The following is a 17629-nucleotide window of genomic DNA, read 5'->3' as shown; positions in this document are numbered from 1 at the left end:
GACAATAGTATATATATCTAAAAAAATCAATCCTCAGAATGGAAAAAACTGTTTATTCCCACAACCAATAGATAAAAGCATTTTTTTTATTTTCCAAGATTGTGTTTTATTTCTAACTTCCTGAACATACCACGTGTTCCCATTCCAAGATTACTAGAATGTTTTCACTGTTTTGTTAGACATATCAAAATTCATTAGCTAAGATTTGATGTTTTTATGTATTCTGTCATTCATCCAATCTATGCATTATTGATTTTCCAATCTGTACCAAACATTGTTTTATATAACAGAAATAACCTTAAATATTTCATAGTAGTTTTTTTAAACACTTAAAGAAAACCATAAAAGATAAAGAGCAACAGGAGAAAATAATGTTGCTTACTCTGCTCATGTTCAGATTCTCAGCATACTCAGACTCCCGAACCTTTGAATATTTAGAACATATCTAATTGTTTGTAAGTATAATGATCATGATAAAGAATACCTTAATTCTGTGCAATATGTTTTTCTGTCATTTGTTACTTCTGAAAATCCTTTGATGTTATTATTTTCTTTATTGTAGAGATGAATTAACTAAGGTTGATCACTTTTAGCATCACCCAGTTTAAATTATTATTTCCAATTTTTGCTGTTGGCAATCCAGAAAACCTTCTTAACCCATATTTTTTTCATAGCATTCTTTACTTCTGCATTTCTCAGTGTGTAAATCATGGGATTTAGCATGGGAGTGATAATGGTATAAAATACAGCCACCATCTTATCCTCTGTAAATGTAACATCAGGGCGCATGTATGTGAAAATACAGGGACCAAAAAAGATGATGACCACCGCAATGTGAGCTCCACAGGTGGACAGAGCTTTTCGTCTTCCTTCTGCTGACTGCTTCCTCAGAGACACCAGAATGACACTATAGGAAATGAGCAAGATCACAAAGCTCCCCAAAGTGAGAGTACCAGTGTTGGCTGTCACAACACCACCGATAATATGTGTGTCTGTGCAGGCAAGTTTGAGCAAAGGACGGACATCACAGAAGTAGTGATCAATCTCATTGGGTCCACAGAAGGGTAGCTGAACTACTAGAGATATGGGGATAACAGTGTGGATGAACCCACTTACCCAGGTCCCCAGGAGCATTTTATTGCACTTCTCCCTGTCCATGACGGTCATATAGTGCAGGGGTTTACAGATGGCCACATAACGATCATAGGCCATTACTATAAGAATGAAGATCTCAGTGCTTCCAAAGAAATGCAACCCAAAGAGTTGCAATATGCACCCCTCATATGAGATAGTTTTGTTCTTTGCTAAAAGGCCAACAATTGTCTTGGGTGCTGTAGCTGAAGAGAAACAAATGTCCACAAATGACAAGGAGTTGAGGAAGAAATACATGGGAGACTTCAGAAGATTCCCCATGAAAATGGTCAGCATGATGATAAGGTTTCCCAGAAGAATGACTGCATAAAAGAATAAGAACACCACAAAGCAGACTCCTTCAACCTCTGGATTCTGAGAGAGGCCCCAGAAAATAAATTCAGTTACGTTATTTATTTGTTCCATGTAATGAATCAGGTAAGCTAAGTGAACAAAACTGTTAAATTATCTGAAATAAAACATCAGAAAGACTATTAGCATTTATTTTGAACTCAGGATAAAATGAATGATGACAGTAGTTGAAACTGAAAAAATGGGTACTGACTGTGATTGACAAGAATAATTATTAAAATTTTAGTGTCTCCATTCTTTTATTTTACCTCAATAATATACCACATTTATTCACTTGAAATGAGGAAGCAGAAAACAGAGATAAAGCAAATCCCTGAAATAATATATCAAACCAAGGTTCTCACATGCCTAACATTTTCCTAAGGTTTACTTATCTCATTATGGATAAATATTTAGTTAGTTCTGTAAAATACACATGAACAGATATAAAACAACTCTTTGTTTGTAGACAAGATTTCTCTTGTTTTGGTGGTAGATTAAAAATATCCCCCATGTGATCCTTTCTGAATACAGCCACATATGGTCACTACATACACTCATGGGTCCTTGATATGTCCATATTGGGTGACTTCTGCAGGCTCCCCTTCAGATATTCATGTATGAATATATGGTCTCTGTTTGTGCACAAGCTCTTGCAATGTGGAGTGTCTGAAGTTTTACCAGGATTTACTAATGTCCTTATTTGTTACTAAACATTTGTGTAGTAACTAAAACAAACAAATGCCCTGAAACTGAAGAAAATGAAAAACATAAAAACAAAAGATCCAACTTTTTGTGTGAATATTTCTCAGGTGTCCTTCCAATTTTTCAAGTCTAATGCTAGAATATTATATTCTCCAAGTTTGAGTGAATTCAACATTTTTGGGAGAGGTTGTCCTTTAGTGATTATTATGTTGGGTTTAGAAAATGCATGTTGTTAAATGTAAGTGGATAAACAGACACACTAGTGAGGTCACTCTTAAGTTTTGATGGAAAAGGCATACAGAGGAGTTTTTATTTAGGGGTTTTCAGGGTTCGCCAGTAACTCAGGTCACAGAGGTGAATGTTTCCTCTAGTTGTAATCCCATCCCCATTAGTGTCTACCTAATATGTTTTCTACTGCTATTGGCTTGGTGCTATTAGCTAGCCTTTTGAAGGAATAAAACGTCAGGCATTGCCAGCTTTTTGACAACTATAGATTTCATCAGGTTTGTGTACTATAGATCCTGGGGTATTCATCACAGTTCTGGTTACTTTTGTGCGTTACAATATAGCAATACTTGATGTGGCATGCACCTATAATTCTAGGGGTTTGGAAAGCTGAAGCAGGAGCATCACAAGTTCAAAGCCAGCCTCAGCAAAAGCAAGGTGCTAAGCAACTCAGTGAGGCCCTGTTTCTAAATAAAATACATAATACGGCTGGGAATGTGGCTCAGTGGCCAAATGTCCCTCAGTTCAATCCCTGGTACCCCCCTCCCCACCAAAATTGAAATACTAATGGTAATAACAGTAATAGCAATACTGCAAATCAGATCTAAGTCAGCCACAACCCCTGATTCACACATTCCTTCCCCTGCTTTTTTTTTTCTACTGACTTAGAAAATAGTACTATTCTCCACTGAGAGCACTTCACTTTACAAGAACACAAATAATAGTTGTTTTCAACAACTGTGAACAATGTTGTTTACCTCCATTGTAGAAGAAAATGAGTTTCCCCACATGAGCTTGAGATCTTTTTTTCTACAGTTCTTTCTACAAAGTCTTAGAAAAATTCTTCTGTCTTTTGAAATCAAGACTCAGCTAAATGTAATCCATTTTCCCCTTTCTGATCATTTGTAATGTGATACAATCTCACTGTCTTTTGAAATGATTGACATTTTCTATTCACATTCATGCTATCCTAACTCTGGGTCATGCACACATATACTTTATTATTTATCATCTAAATTTAGTTTCTCTATAACTTCTTAGAAGTGTGTCTTCCAATTATATTACAGATGTATAATATAGACATTGCACTGAATTTCTCATTGCACATAAATGACCTATAACAATTATAGAACAAAACATCTCACCTGTATTTCCCAGGAGTTGAATTTGGTTTTACTTTTCTTTGTCTTCCTGATATCATTTGTGTACAGATTCAAACTGAAATAAGGCTGATGCCTGAGGAATTGTTTTGTGAATAATTAGTTCAAGAGAATACTGATCACCTAAACTCAAAGGCTGCTACAAAATCACTGTTCTTTCACCTAATGAAACTATCTGTTCTGCAATATCTTTGGTAAGAAATGTTTCTTTCTCTGCTTATAAAGTTATTGTAGAAGAAATGATGCAATATGGTAATGACCATAGGGAAAGTTTTTTTCCCAAAGCCGTCTACCATAATTATAACAATATCACATGCCTATAAAGAGATTAAAATAGTGTATTCTTTTCAATTATTTTTAAAATTAAAAATGGATTTGCTTAATTTTAAATCCAATCGAGTTTTACATTTAGAACAGTTACCTTAATTGTAAAGCAATTCATCAAACATAGTAATTTTAGGATTGCATATTGTTCCCTGAATTAATGACCCTTGATATATACATTCAATTGTATATATTTCATATAAAATGTATTAAATATGTATTTTTGTGTATTGAAATTGAATTAGTCTACTCTTTAGAAAGGTCTCAAGAATGGAAAGGGTAGATATGATGGTACTTTGGGGGTTCACTTATTTTCTTCTTAAAGGGATGTATGCTGGATTCTAGAGAAAGATCTGGGATGAGATGCATTTATGATACACACCTGGGATGAACTATAGTGGGGACTATAATTCCTTTAGATTTTGAGTTTTAATCATTAAGGTTAATTCTTGTCCTATTCTTTTTATTTTCTTTTCCCTCATGCTTGTCTATTTTTCTTTCCCCTGCAGACCCTACTATCTATCTATATCGATATTGATATCGATCTCTCTCTCTTTCTCTCTCTCTCTCTCTCTCTCTCTCTATATATATATATATATATATATATATATATACACATATATGTATATATATATATGTATATATTGTTTTTTTGTTTTTGAACAATAACAAAAAAAATGAAAAGGAGATCTTGTTCATATTTTTCTCATCTGAGTTTAACAGAGAAATTAACTCAAAAAAGGAAAACAGGAAAAACATCAAGAAGCAAATGTGTGATGGGTTCATGTTTGTGCAACTTTTCAAATGATATAGTATATAAAGCCTAAGAGCTCTGTGAGCCAAAAGAAACCAAAAATTACATTTGGAAAATACTCCCCAATAGTTCTTTTGCACATCACACAGGGGCGGCTCTTAAAGACATTTAGAAGAACTTGTAATAAATATGAGTCATCAGTTTGATACATTTATTCACAGTGCTCTTTCCTGCATGCCTTTGCATTACATTCTTGACATCTGGGGAATATTCACAATATTAATTTTTTAATGTCCCTACCAAGGCAACAGCAGTTAGATCCATGAGTCTCTGCCAGTAAGTGGAATATATGAGATTACTCAGGTTTTCATCAGTGGCTTTATAAATCTAGACCTGATTACAAAAGCTCTTGAGCCAATACCCATTGGAGGAGCTCATGGAGTCTCCTCTTGGTTAATATGAAGGATATGACCAAGATTCAAGAGAGCTGAAGCTCTCCAATTATAATGAAAGTCTAACCCACATAAGCATTATATTCCAAAGATATACAGTTATAAGACTGCCAATCTTGTAGTGTTCCATCCTTCGTATGACAAGATAGTAAATTATAATTTTGTTTGGCCCTTTAAATAATAATAATAATAATAATAATAATAATAAAAATAATAATCACCAACCCTTCTACGACAAACAGCACAAACAAACTAGCAAACTAGCAGGTTCCAGAGAGGGGTGAAGGCAGATAAGAAAAATTGAGACTCACACACACAGAATGATTTTGAAGATAATGCTGGGTTTGGGTGGAGTGCTACTGTCTGATGGAGAAACAGGTCTAAAGAGGCATGTCAGTAATCTTTATTTATATATGTCTCATTATCAGGTTAGAGGCTATGCCAGCATTATTCTTTGTACTCAGAAATTTACAGGGCTAGAAACATTTATGCAGTTTTTTCCTGGTTGCAATCTACAGTTGCAGTATCAAAGCTCCTACAGTTGCAGGAGCTTTGTGTAGCTCTCAAGAAAATTCATTGTTTAAAGTTACTGTTAAGTGGGCAGGTTCAAGAGTAACAGAGCTGGTGAAACACTGTGGTTTTCTAAAAAGAGAGTTCCTCTACTCCTAGGAATTATGTACCAGAGATGAAGGTTGAAGCTGATAAGACTTTACTGCAAAGAGTCTCTTCATGCACGGCATTACCATAGCAGCTAAGCATCCAGGCATGCCACAACCACAAGGTCATCAGAGACCCCAATCCCAGATGATGCTCTCCTGTTCTTTGCCACTGTTCTCCATACCCTTCTGATTTTGCAAGTGAAACAATTAATTTAGTTGGTAGTGGAACAAACTGAAAACATTTCTTCCTCTATCTTCTAACAGAAGATTATAGAACTATCCATGTAAACAGTATAAACTAGTGTAAAAACATTTCCAAGCAATTCTCATTGAAATATATAAACATAGTTTTCATGTTTCTCCATAGGCCAATGGTTTTCTCATTTAAACATACCCAGAAATGAAAATATTTATCACATGTCAGGGTATCTGGAATTAAATTCTTTGCTGTTTACAAGTGGTAATGCCTTTTTGATTCATTGTTCTGATGCCTCTAATGCAAAGGGGGAAAACTACCATGTATACACCAGACATATACACCACAATGTCTGGAAATAAGCCCAGCCAAGCACCACTAGGTCAGCTGAATGCCAGATTGTTCAAAGATCTCTTAAAGACCGTAAATGTTTCTTTGTCTCAATCATGACCTTCAGAATGGACATTCCACTACATCATTGAGTTAGCTGATCCAACAAGAGTATTGATCAAACTGTACAGTGGAGAAACTGGTGCCTTTGATGTATGTGCACTGAGTACAAATGCCACCTTACTTAAAGCCTCTGATTACTAGATTTTTGTCATCTTTGCTGAAACAAGTTCATTGATAAAATATCCATTGGATGAAATCCTGACATAGAGTCAAACACCAGTGTACACCCTGCCTTACCATATTCTCTAAAAAACAAGAAACAAACAAACAAAAATTCAACCCCTGATTTTCAGCATCACTTTGAATTCTTTAGTTACAAAAATAATTTTTCTTAGAAAACAAGATTAATTTTCAGCTTATAAAGTGAAAATGTTTATTGTTTTTACAAGAAAACAAGTTATCATTTCGAGTGTGCTTGAGTTAGAATATGTGGTTTCCCGTAAATGGCCTATTACTTAATTTTTGCATAATATTAGTTAAGTTCCAAAACTCTCTGTATTTTATTTTTCTCATTTGTCAAACAGGGATTATATACCTACCATAAAGTATTCTTGTGTAAAACAGGTCAGATATATGTATGTAATAAAATAGAAAAATTAGCTAACCATTGGCTATTTTATTATTAATTTAAAAGGACAGATACAAATGGCCAGAATATATGCAAAAAAAAATTTAATACACCTAGAAATCAAGCAAATGCAAATCAAAACTATATTGTGATTTCATCTCACTCTAGTCAGGATGACAGTCATCAAGATTACAAATTATGATAAATGCTGGAAAAGATGTGGGGAAAATGGTACACTCACACATTTTTTATTTTTATTTTTTTAGTTGTAGATGAACACAGTTACCTGTATTTTATCCATTTTGTTTGTTTATTTATTTATTTATATATGACGCTAAAGATCAAACCCAGTGCCTCACTTGTACTAGGCAAGCACTCTGCCATCAAAATACAACCCAGCCCCGGCACTCACACATTCTTGGTGAGACTACAAATTAGTACAAATGCTCTGGAAAGCACTATGGAGATTCCTCAAAAGACTAATCATGGAAACACCACATGACCCAGCTATCCCACTCCTAGATATTTATCGGAAAGAACTAAAATCAGCATACAATAGTGACACAGGAAAATCAATGTATCTGCACCAATCACAACAGCCATGTTGTGGAATTAACCCAGGTGCTTATAAATAATACACAGTGGGATTTTACTCAGCCATAAAGAAGAGTGAAATTATGACATTTGATGGTAAATGGATGGAACTGTAGAGCATCATACCAGACTCAGAAAGTGAAGAGCCAAATATTTTCTCTCATATATATGAAAGTTAGAGCAAAATAAGTGGGGAGGAAGGGGGAAAAAAAGGAAGGATTTTCTGAAAAGCAGAAGGGAGACCAGGGGAACAGAGAAAGAGGTTTGAGAGGGAAGGAGAAGGAACAGGAAAACTGCAGAATTAAACTGACCAAATCACACTATGTACCTATGAACATATGTACGTATGTATGCAAATACAACAGTGTATTTCACCTCTCTTTATATCCATAAAGCACAATTTAAAATATTAAATAAATTTTAACACTGAGAAATATCCTGTGAATCTCTAAGAATTTTCAGAGCAAGCGCAGCTCATTTTGTTTCAATGAACTTAACATTCAACTGAATATGTATTTCAGTAGAACCTATGAAGCCTTGAACTATTCTTTAGTGTAAATCCCAAATTATCTGGTAGATGATAAGGTTTTTCATTTTACAAGTTGGGAACATTAAATGATAAAACTGATAAAAGAAAAAATATGTTTATAAATAATCAAATCAAATATTTTCCAAAAGACCTATGTCTCCATAGGTCTTTTTAGTTTGGGGGTTAAATATCTATATGTTTATCAAATACAGTCAATCATTATATAATTTGAAGTCTTCCAGCTGTGGCTGACAAAAATTCCCTATAATACCACATTCATTTAAAATGTCCAGGATTATTGCAAAATCTCATGGAATACATGATAGACTAAGTTAGGTAATGGGCATCTTTGTTCTGATCTACCATTATCAGAATATTATTTATGAAAGTATCACTCAAATTCTATGGGCAAAAATTTCTCATAACAATATGGGGAACTGCAGTGTTCACAGACCAGTCAAGTTATAAGAACTAATATTTTAAGGAAGTGTTTTATAAAAGCATTAATCAATTAATTTACCAAAATTATTTATTCATTTTCAATCAGTTTCTTATCATCATTGTGCTTATTGTTCAGTTTAATTATTTGATATTGTTTTCAAACATAAATATAAAATGCCAGTAGAGAGAAAGGGAAACAGTGAGAGGAGAAGCAGAGAGAAAGAGGAAGAACTGGGGAGACTAAAGTGAAGCAAATGCTACTGCATTATGTCAATATTGAACCCCGATATCATGTACAACTATAATGCAGTAATAAAAACATGAAATGTACCTTAAAAGCTAAAGTTATATGTTCTTGAAATGGAAATCAGAATCATATCACAAAACTGCAGGAAAATGTCAGATGCTTCTGAGTCTTTTGCTCCTGTCTTTCTTCCATGCAATGATGATCATCTAGGTCCAATTTCCTAAATTAATGGGGTCTGTGGGCTTCTAGAAGTTGTGTGTATAGTCAGAAAGATGATTTAAAGATATTGTAAGAATGTGATACAATGCCAATGGCAATTCTTGTGCTAATTTTCTAATAAGTCAAGTATAAGTAAATTCTGATGATTGTTACCTGCAATTACTTTGGTTTTTCAAGTGTGCTCAATTTTATTTTTATTTTTTTAAAAACTACATTTTTAATTAATTTATTTTCAATTCTACAGATTACAAGTTATTAAATATTTTAAAGGTCACTGAAAATCACTAAATTAAAAGCTTTATAATAAAATTATCTTTTATATTTATTCAAAACTAGATTTTTAATTCTAAAATAATGTAGTCACTTCAATGGATTTATCTCCAAATACTGAAGCCAACAAATTCACTTATACCAAATAACCAAAAAGCTCACACATATCATAAGATAATTTAAGTATGTCTATTTATCACAAATAGGAAGTCATGTCCTATTTTTAAAGATAGTGTATCAGGACTGGTTACCACTAAAAAAGAAAGAAAGAAAGAAAGAGAGAGAGAGAGAGAGAGAGAGAGAGAGAGAGAGAGAGAGAGAGAGAGAGAGGAAGAAAGAAAGAAAGAAAGAAAGAAAGAAAGAAAGAAAGAAAGAAAGAAAGAAAGAAAGAAAATCTTTTTAAAAATAATTGTCGTCACAAGGGGGCAAAATTGTGACATATGCAGTCTAGGGGAGAAATAAAGAATGTCCACGTGTTTCTGCCCCTTTCAATGCATCATTCACTCAAATTACTCAATACAATTTCACTCTGTAAGTTCTTTTTTTTTAATTAGTTGCTCAAAACATTACAATGATCTTGACATATCATATATCATACATTTGATTCAAATGGGGTATGAATTCTTATTTTTCCCACGTGTACAAATTGCAGGATCACATTGGTTAAACAGCCACGTTTATACATACTGCCATACTAGTGTCTGTTGAATTCTGTACTCTGTAAGTTCTTAATCAAGAAAACTACAATCCTTAATGCTAGGCACTTCAATAGACATAATAAATTCACAGCAAACAATTCTAGATTAATTAATTCACAGCAAACAATTCTAGATTAATTGTAAGCACGGCAAAACACACTTAATCATGATAGGCTAAAGACAGATATTTCCCCTACATGCTAAGTTCAAAGGTCTTAAGTTTTAGGCTTTAAGTCCAGCAGATGCACACTCACTCAGACCACAGTGATCAGGTCTGGAACCAAGGCAGGCTTTTCCTGGTGTGGAGTGGACTATGGGTTGAGGAGGGGGTCATAGGGAGGGGTTGCACCTCTCACTAAGGTCCAGAGGAGCCATAGAGTTTGAAAGTGGTAAGGATCACACAGAGGCTCAGGAAACGATTGACAAATGATGGGATGTCAGGTCCTCATCAGGCTCTCCAGCTAAGGTGCATCCTTGCTTTTGGCTGGCTGAATCCCTATTTATTTGCTCTATTATTTATACTAATTTTTTTTTACCCCCCCACCCCCTTTCAATCCTTATCAGCTACCACTGGATTTCTCAGTGACATCCTTTACCCTGGGGTCAGAAACATCTGGTCTGGTGGTCTCCACCCTGATCTTCTGCCTTTCCCTCTTATCAGAGGAGGACAGCCTGCCAGGGGCTTCACTCTTTTTATCAGGGTGAGGGGAAGTAACTTGTTTGAGGCCATACTGGAGGGATCTGTGGTTGTGCCTGGTGAAACTGCAGGTTTTTAAAAATGAAGTTGCTTAGGCTTAGGCCTAAGGCCATCCTAACAGTAATCAAAGCAAAAGATGACATTTTAGAAAGAAAAATAATAATTTTAAATTAAGTGAGTCTTCAGCTAGGCGCAGCAGCTAGGGAGGCTGAGACAGGAGAATTGCAAGTTCAAAGCCAGCCTCAGCATTGGCGAGGCACATAGCAACTCAATGAGACCCTTTCTCTAAAAATAAAATACAAAATAGAGTTGAGGATGTGGCTCAGTGACACAGTGTGCCTGAGTTCAATTCCCAATAACCCTGCCAAAGAATAAATAAATAAGTCTTCGCATTTCAAATATATATATATATATTTTATATATAAACAGGGTGCCTGCTACCCCTAGGAGTTCTTGTTCACAAGAGAAATGTTTCCTTGTATATTTCCAAGATCAGAATCCTTATGTATTACTGTGCAAACTTTACAACAGCAGAATTAAAGTGTAAACTCTGTGCTTAATAATGAAACTTTTGAACAGATTTTGCCTTGAAATTCACAGAATCTGAGAAAAAAAAAACTGACATACACATGTCACTATAGCTCATGGTGGAATCCACAGCTTCCCACATGGTGGAATCCACAGCTTTCCATTCCCATACAGAGAAACAGATGATAACTTTCTCACATCAAAACATTCTTAAGATCCAGGTTCAGTAAAATTGATCAAACTAATACACTTAATATAATTTAGTAATTTATAAATGGAAATGCAAGTCCAAAATAAAAAAATGCACATGTTTAATTTTCTGTATGGATAAAAATACAAATAAGAAAACAATTTGAAAGCTGAAAAAACATTCGTGATCATGCAATTGTGAAAGGTGACATTGGTGGATAGTGACAGAGAGTAATGTCCATCTCCACTACCTTTGAATCCAGTATCCTTCTGTGCTTGAGTCCTCTCTGTTGATTGTGTTAAAAATTCCCTAACACAATATTTTTATATTTCATTCATATATATATATATATATATATATATACATATATATATATATATATATATATATATATATATACATATATATATATATATATATATATATATATATATACACACACACACATACACACACACACACACACACACACAATGGGAGTAATCCTAAGATTGTCTCAGGAAAATGTATTTTCTCTAGATGTTCTGTCACTATCCCAGCAGTAAATAAATATTAATGATTTAGAGTATAATCACAAGAATTGAGACCAGCTACATGCGTGAGCACACACACACACATACACACACACACACACAGACCCACACATACAGATGATGAAATCTAGTACCTTCTTCTGAATCAAGAAGAATAAACAAATTGAAGGTTCCTAGTGAAACATGATGAGGAAATAATGTCTAAGAAAGGTAAATCATTTGGAAGAAGGAAATGTCAGGCTCTGGATGCAGATGGATAACTAATGGTAGAAAACATGAGAAGTCAACATGAGGAAGGGCAGGAAAATACTGGCTTGAACCACAAGTGTCACTACATTGGCAGAGAGATGAGACACTCAGCAGGAAGAGCAACAAGAGCCATACACAAAATTAGTACCTACTGTTGTGTCTCTTCCTCTACAGAAAACAGCTCCTTCTCAAGCAGTGTATATGCACATATTGCCTATTTTTCTGAAGGAACTATATGCATAACAAGAAAGTAATATTTTGTATCGACTTCTAAGTCAATATAAAAGTGAAGAAAGGATTCAAATCTTTATTCATCTCATGTCATCTGAGACCAATTTCTTGCTCCACAACTTCCTCATGGCATTTTTCACATCTGCATTCCTCAGTGTGTAAATTAGAGGGTTGAGCAATGGTGTTCCGATGGTATAAAATACAGCTATCATCTTATCCATGGGGAAGGTGGTTGCAGGCCGTGTGTATATAAATATGCAAGGTCCAAAAAACAAGATGACCACGATGATGTGGGAGATGCAGGTGGAGAGGGCCTTTCTCCTCCCCTCTGCACTATGGTTTCTCAGCGAATGCAAGATGATGACATAGGAGAACATGAGCACGACAAAACTCACTGTACAAATGGCCCCACTATTGGACACCAGGAGGATGTTGGTCACATATGTGTCTGCACAGGCGAGCTTCAACAAGGGTTCCAAGTCACAGAAGTAGTGATCCATCTCATTGGGACCACAGTAAGGCAAACGCAAGGCAAGAAGAATCTGAGCTGAAGAATGAACACAGGACCCCACCCAGGCCACAGCCACCAACACACTGCAGACCCGGCGGCTCATGATGGTCATGTAGTGCAGAGGCTTACAGATGGCCACATAGCGGTCAACGGCCATGAGGATGAGGATGAAGATCTCCAGGCAGCCAAAGTAATGACATGAAAAAACTTGGATTATACACTCACTGAAAGAAATAGTGGTCCTTTTCGAAAGGGCATCCACCATCACTCTAGGGGCTATGGAAGTAGAGAAGCAGATATCAGAAAAGGATAAATAGAAAAGGAAGAAGTACATTGGACTGCCAAGTGCCTGACTGGTCTTGATGGTGATAATAATCAGCAAGTTACCCATCAATGTCCCCAAGTAGAAAAAGAAAAAAATTACAAACACTATTTTCTTCCTAACAGGGTCCTGTGTCAACCCAAGCAGAATGAACTCTGTCACATTATTGTTCAGGTGCATGATTTCATGAGTGAAGAAAAGGGGAGAGTTGAGATGGTTTTCCTGTGAAAATAAAGGTATTAATTTATCATGTGCCAAATAATGTTATGGAATATCTTAAGTAACAATAAATGTTCTTCATCAGACATTCTAATTGTGGTTTATTAAAAAGTCACCTCAACACTTTATTCTTCAAATTTCAATGAGTACTTCATAAGGTTTATATTGGTCTGAAACAAGCTTATTAGTGTAATAAATTCCTACAGTATTCTCCAAACATAAGCCCTTCTTAGCTTTTTTGTGACCATTTCTTTCTAAATGGTGAATGGAGATCTAAGACATACAAGTCTTTTAAATATTTCTTTATTTTTTCATGTTTAATAAATCTTGAGGGCTCATGGTGTATTACTTTACATTTAAGATATGTAGATATAAAGTCACTCAATCTCTATTACATAAAATGTCTTATGCATGCTTATATTTATACATGACACATGAATTATATATATTGATACAAATGTTTTTGAAAACATATAAAATGCTATATTTTGTTCCAAGAATGGCTTTGTGAAGAGAGGAATAAGAAACAATGATAATCTCTAAGTAATATGCTGCTATCTTGAAAACCCTTGATAACATTTTGCATATGACATACACTAATGGACAAAATTTATGTTTTTACATAATTTTACATAGCAATATCTCACACCAATGTTCCAATTTCTAGACATCTTCTCATTCTGAAAAATACCCCCTAGAGAATTCTGAGTTTCTGCAATTACATTAAAATGCAGGGGCTACATTATACCATTCAGTAGTTCATCTTTTTATAATTCAAGTCCTAAGCTTATGATCCAGAGTTATTTGGAGGGATATCATGAGGAAGCCGGTATAGGACTAGATCAAGCTTGTAACTTCCTGTGATTTTTATTATCCATATGCATGAAAATCCCACATTCTCAGGGCAGAGCAAAGGTTCAGAATAGGAAAGCAGATGGAGTTGCACAGAGGGGGATAGTGAAATAAATAGTAACTGATATTTTTTGTTCAATTTATTTTCTGTCCTGAGGAAATTTGTGATCATATCCAACTTTGAAAAGCTGTATTTTTAATGAATATTTTATTTTATTTCTTTCAATGGTGAAACATGTCATCATAGGCTACATTATTTTTAGATCTTTCTTGTTAGGATGACATTATCACAAAGGATCCTGTATAGAATTAAACCTATAAAATGAAACAAGCCACATTGGAACACATTATGGAATATTTGCCTGTCCAACTATGATCTTCCCTATACTGTTCATGCTACCAATACATTGTATTTAGAGCCACTAGCCAGTCTAAGCACAGAACCTCATAATTACAGGAGATACTAAGTTCTATTAATATGTGTATTTCCCCTTTTCTATAGTAAATACTTTTTCTCCTCAATTGGTTAGAAATGTATCATTTTTCCTCAAAATTAAAAAATGCTTAAGGAAATGTCTAGTTAAGTCATTTATATTATGGTGTCAAGAACAGAAACAAAATAAATTCTCTTTGAAATGTGTGATCTTTGACAAAAATTTTAAACTACAAGAAAAATGAGTCTTGATCTCTTTAGCATAAAACCAGATCATTCTCTTATATTCATTTTAAAGAAGTAATTGTACTCAAATATGTGATGGTTATTTTAGTTACACATGACAATATAATATACTATGACATAATTACAAAATCACATAATATAATTTGTTCTAATACATCCCTCCCCTCTTCCTCCCACGCCCTCTCCCCTTCTCTACACTTACTGATATTTCTCTTATTTACTTATAGTCAGATTGATGTTATGTAAGTTGGGGAATTAGCTCCATGTTCTGAAATAAATTATGTGTGATCAGCATTCCCACCATGCTGCATAAAAGACACTAAAAGTCTGCCCCCATCGAAATAGTCCCCTTAAGCTTTTCTTGGGGGAAAAAAAGAATCCTTGGACTTTAAGATACAGAAAAATAATCTTGTCATTTTTGTATACTCCAGCTGCTAATCCGTGGCTTTGTGTGTTTCTATATGTATGAAATATGTGTGTGTGTGTGTGTCTTTTTTCCAGAGAAGTGTTAATACATTTCATCAAATTCCCAAATGAATGGAATAGAAATATAGGTTACCATGTCTAAAGGCAAGAGAGTCCAATATTGTGAAGCCATCTTCTGATAATTACCACAGGGACCTCAACATTTCAAACAAGATGAGGCAAATTAGGATGGCTACACTGGTCAAAGCAATAGTAAAAACACAACTTGTTGGTGTTGTAGGCAATGGAGAAGAGCTGAAAGAAAAGCAACCAAGACAAAGTGGAGACTAGATGAGGGTGGGATAGAGTGACAGGTGGGTCCTGCTATGCTCTTAGGTTGCCTTACAAAGTCCTCAGCAAGAAATAGTGCTTTCTGTAAGGACTCTCTCTTAAAGGAGCAACCCCTTCTCAAGTCCATTACACTAGACTTTTTCTGTCTTTGGAGGAATCCCTCTCACTTTGTTTCTCTGTGGAAGTTACCTAATCCTGGGAACATTAACAGGCATTCCCAATTCCTTTATCCTGAAAAGCTAGAAATGTGATATAATGGACTCCATAATGAATTAATCATAAGGCTTCTCACTGAGACTTATGATTCCTGCTCTCTATCAGAGATACCCTGGGAAACAGCCTGGGCTGAAAACCAAAATGTTGTCATGGAGTCCATAATTACTGCTTATGCTTTCTATATCCTGTTTCCCCAACTATCATGAAAATAATATTTAATTGTTATTCTTCCTTGACAGAAAGAAGGAACATTGTGGAACACTATAGACACAAATGGACAGATAATGAAAGAGAAGGTTAGAAATGAACAGATATTTAGTGAAAGGAGAGATTTATATCTAAAATAATTTCAGTAACAAACATACCTATGTGATCTTTTATCTTCATTATATAATGCCATAATGAAGTTTTTAGCCTTATCATTGTCATGTTTGATCTAAATTTTATCTGAGAAATAATTATTCAGCTTCTTAAACTAAATATCAGGTGTACATTAACAGCAAGCTATATTTTATATCATTTTAGAAACATAAAAAATTATCAATTCTATACTATAAAATGTATTATTCTACGCACATGTGTCACTTGAAGATATAAAAGATGGCATTCTCTACACGTTTTGACAAGGTCATTATTCTCTATTAGCCTTTTCTCTATTTTTAATTAGACACAATCTCTGTTTCTGGTATCCATGGCTATCGGTGAGACTCACCTTCCCATTCAACTTCTGTGAAAAGTGGAACTTTTCCAAACTCTGCATCTCAAGAAGGGATACACAATATAAAGACAGAAACTTTCCTTCTCTTCCCATATAACAAGGGCAGCTTTTCACATACCTGTGCTCACAAAGTATTTGTTGAGTTCAAAAGTTTGCTTTATTCCAAATATTATATTTCACTCCATTTATTTTCTGTAACAACAATAAACCTTTAAAACATTGTGTTATTTATTTTCTGTTCCATTCTCAGAGGATATAAGAGTAGCAAGTGCACAAGAAATCTATTAAAATACATTGCATTAATCTGCAATGATTCATCTGTGAGCTCACAAATATAGAAATAATCTCTCCCTTACCTGTTAGGGGTCTCTGCATTTGCCTTATCTGTTCATCCCTTTTCAATAGTGGCTTTCCCCAAGGATTATGAAAGAAAAAGTTCTTTCTGACCTCTAGAGGGAATATTTTAACACATAAGGATGTAAGCTATCATCACCTTAGCACTATTCTCTAAAGATTCTCTTTCTCTGCTAATCAGAAACATCCCAAAGGTAATATATTTAACTTTTTATCTATTTAGCCTATAAGAATATCACTCCAACCCTCCTCATACACAGTAACCAGGTGGAAACAAGGATGAGAAGGTATCAGCTTCCACAGGCACCTTGGAGGCACAGGGAAAAAGAAGAAAAGTATAAATGGGTGGTGGAGAGAGTGAAGAGCACAGAAAAAAGAAAGAAGAGTACCATTGCTAAAGAGTCATTGGGTCACCAACAAATGACTGCCCTAAGTTGCCTTTCCCTGTGTTATGAAACAAACTACACTAGCTCTGTAGTGCCCTTGTAAATTTTGGGGTCTTTTTTTTTCTTGTTTTTTGTTTGTTTTGATTTTAGCTTTTTTTAAAATAAATCATTTCAATTCAGTTTTTTAGAATGCAATTTGCTCCATTTACATC

At 34.7% G+C, this 17629-nt stretch overlaps 2 protein-coding genes across 2 annotated transcripts; both read right to left on the bottom strand.

Annotated features, from left to right (window-relative positions):
* Positions 1–612: 612 nt before the first annotated feature.
* Positions 613–1557, bottom strand: LOC308641824 (olfactory receptor 4S2-like; the record flags this gene model as incomplete). The annotated part of the gene is made up of 1 exon (XM_081280411.1): positions 613–1557. One exon carries the CDS (start codon positions 1555–1557, stop codon positions 613–615), a length of 945 nt encoding a protein of 314 aa, XP_081136537.1.
* Positions 1558–12484: 10927 nt separating this feature from the next.
* On the bottom strand, positions 12485–13417 carry LOC308639126 (olfactory receptor 4C16-like; the record flags this gene model as incomplete). The annotated part of the gene is made up of 1 exon (XM_081277151.1): positions 12485–13417. One exon carries the CDS (start codon positions 13415–13417, stop codon positions 12485–12487), a length of 933 nt encoding a protein of 310 aa, XP_081133277.1.
* Positions 13418–17629: the final 4212 nt, after the last annotated feature.

This window comes from Spermophilus citellus (assembly GCF_964194105.1).
Source record: "Spermophilus citellus genome assembly, chromosome: 2".
In the NCBI taxonomy this organism is placed as follows: domain Eukaryota; kingdom Metazoa; phylum Chordata; class Mammalia; order Rodentia; family Sciuridae; genus Spermophilus; species Spermophilus citellus.
The sequence above is the reverse complement of the archived record's forward strand: the minus strand, read 5'-3'. Positions and strand labels throughout refer to the sequence as shown.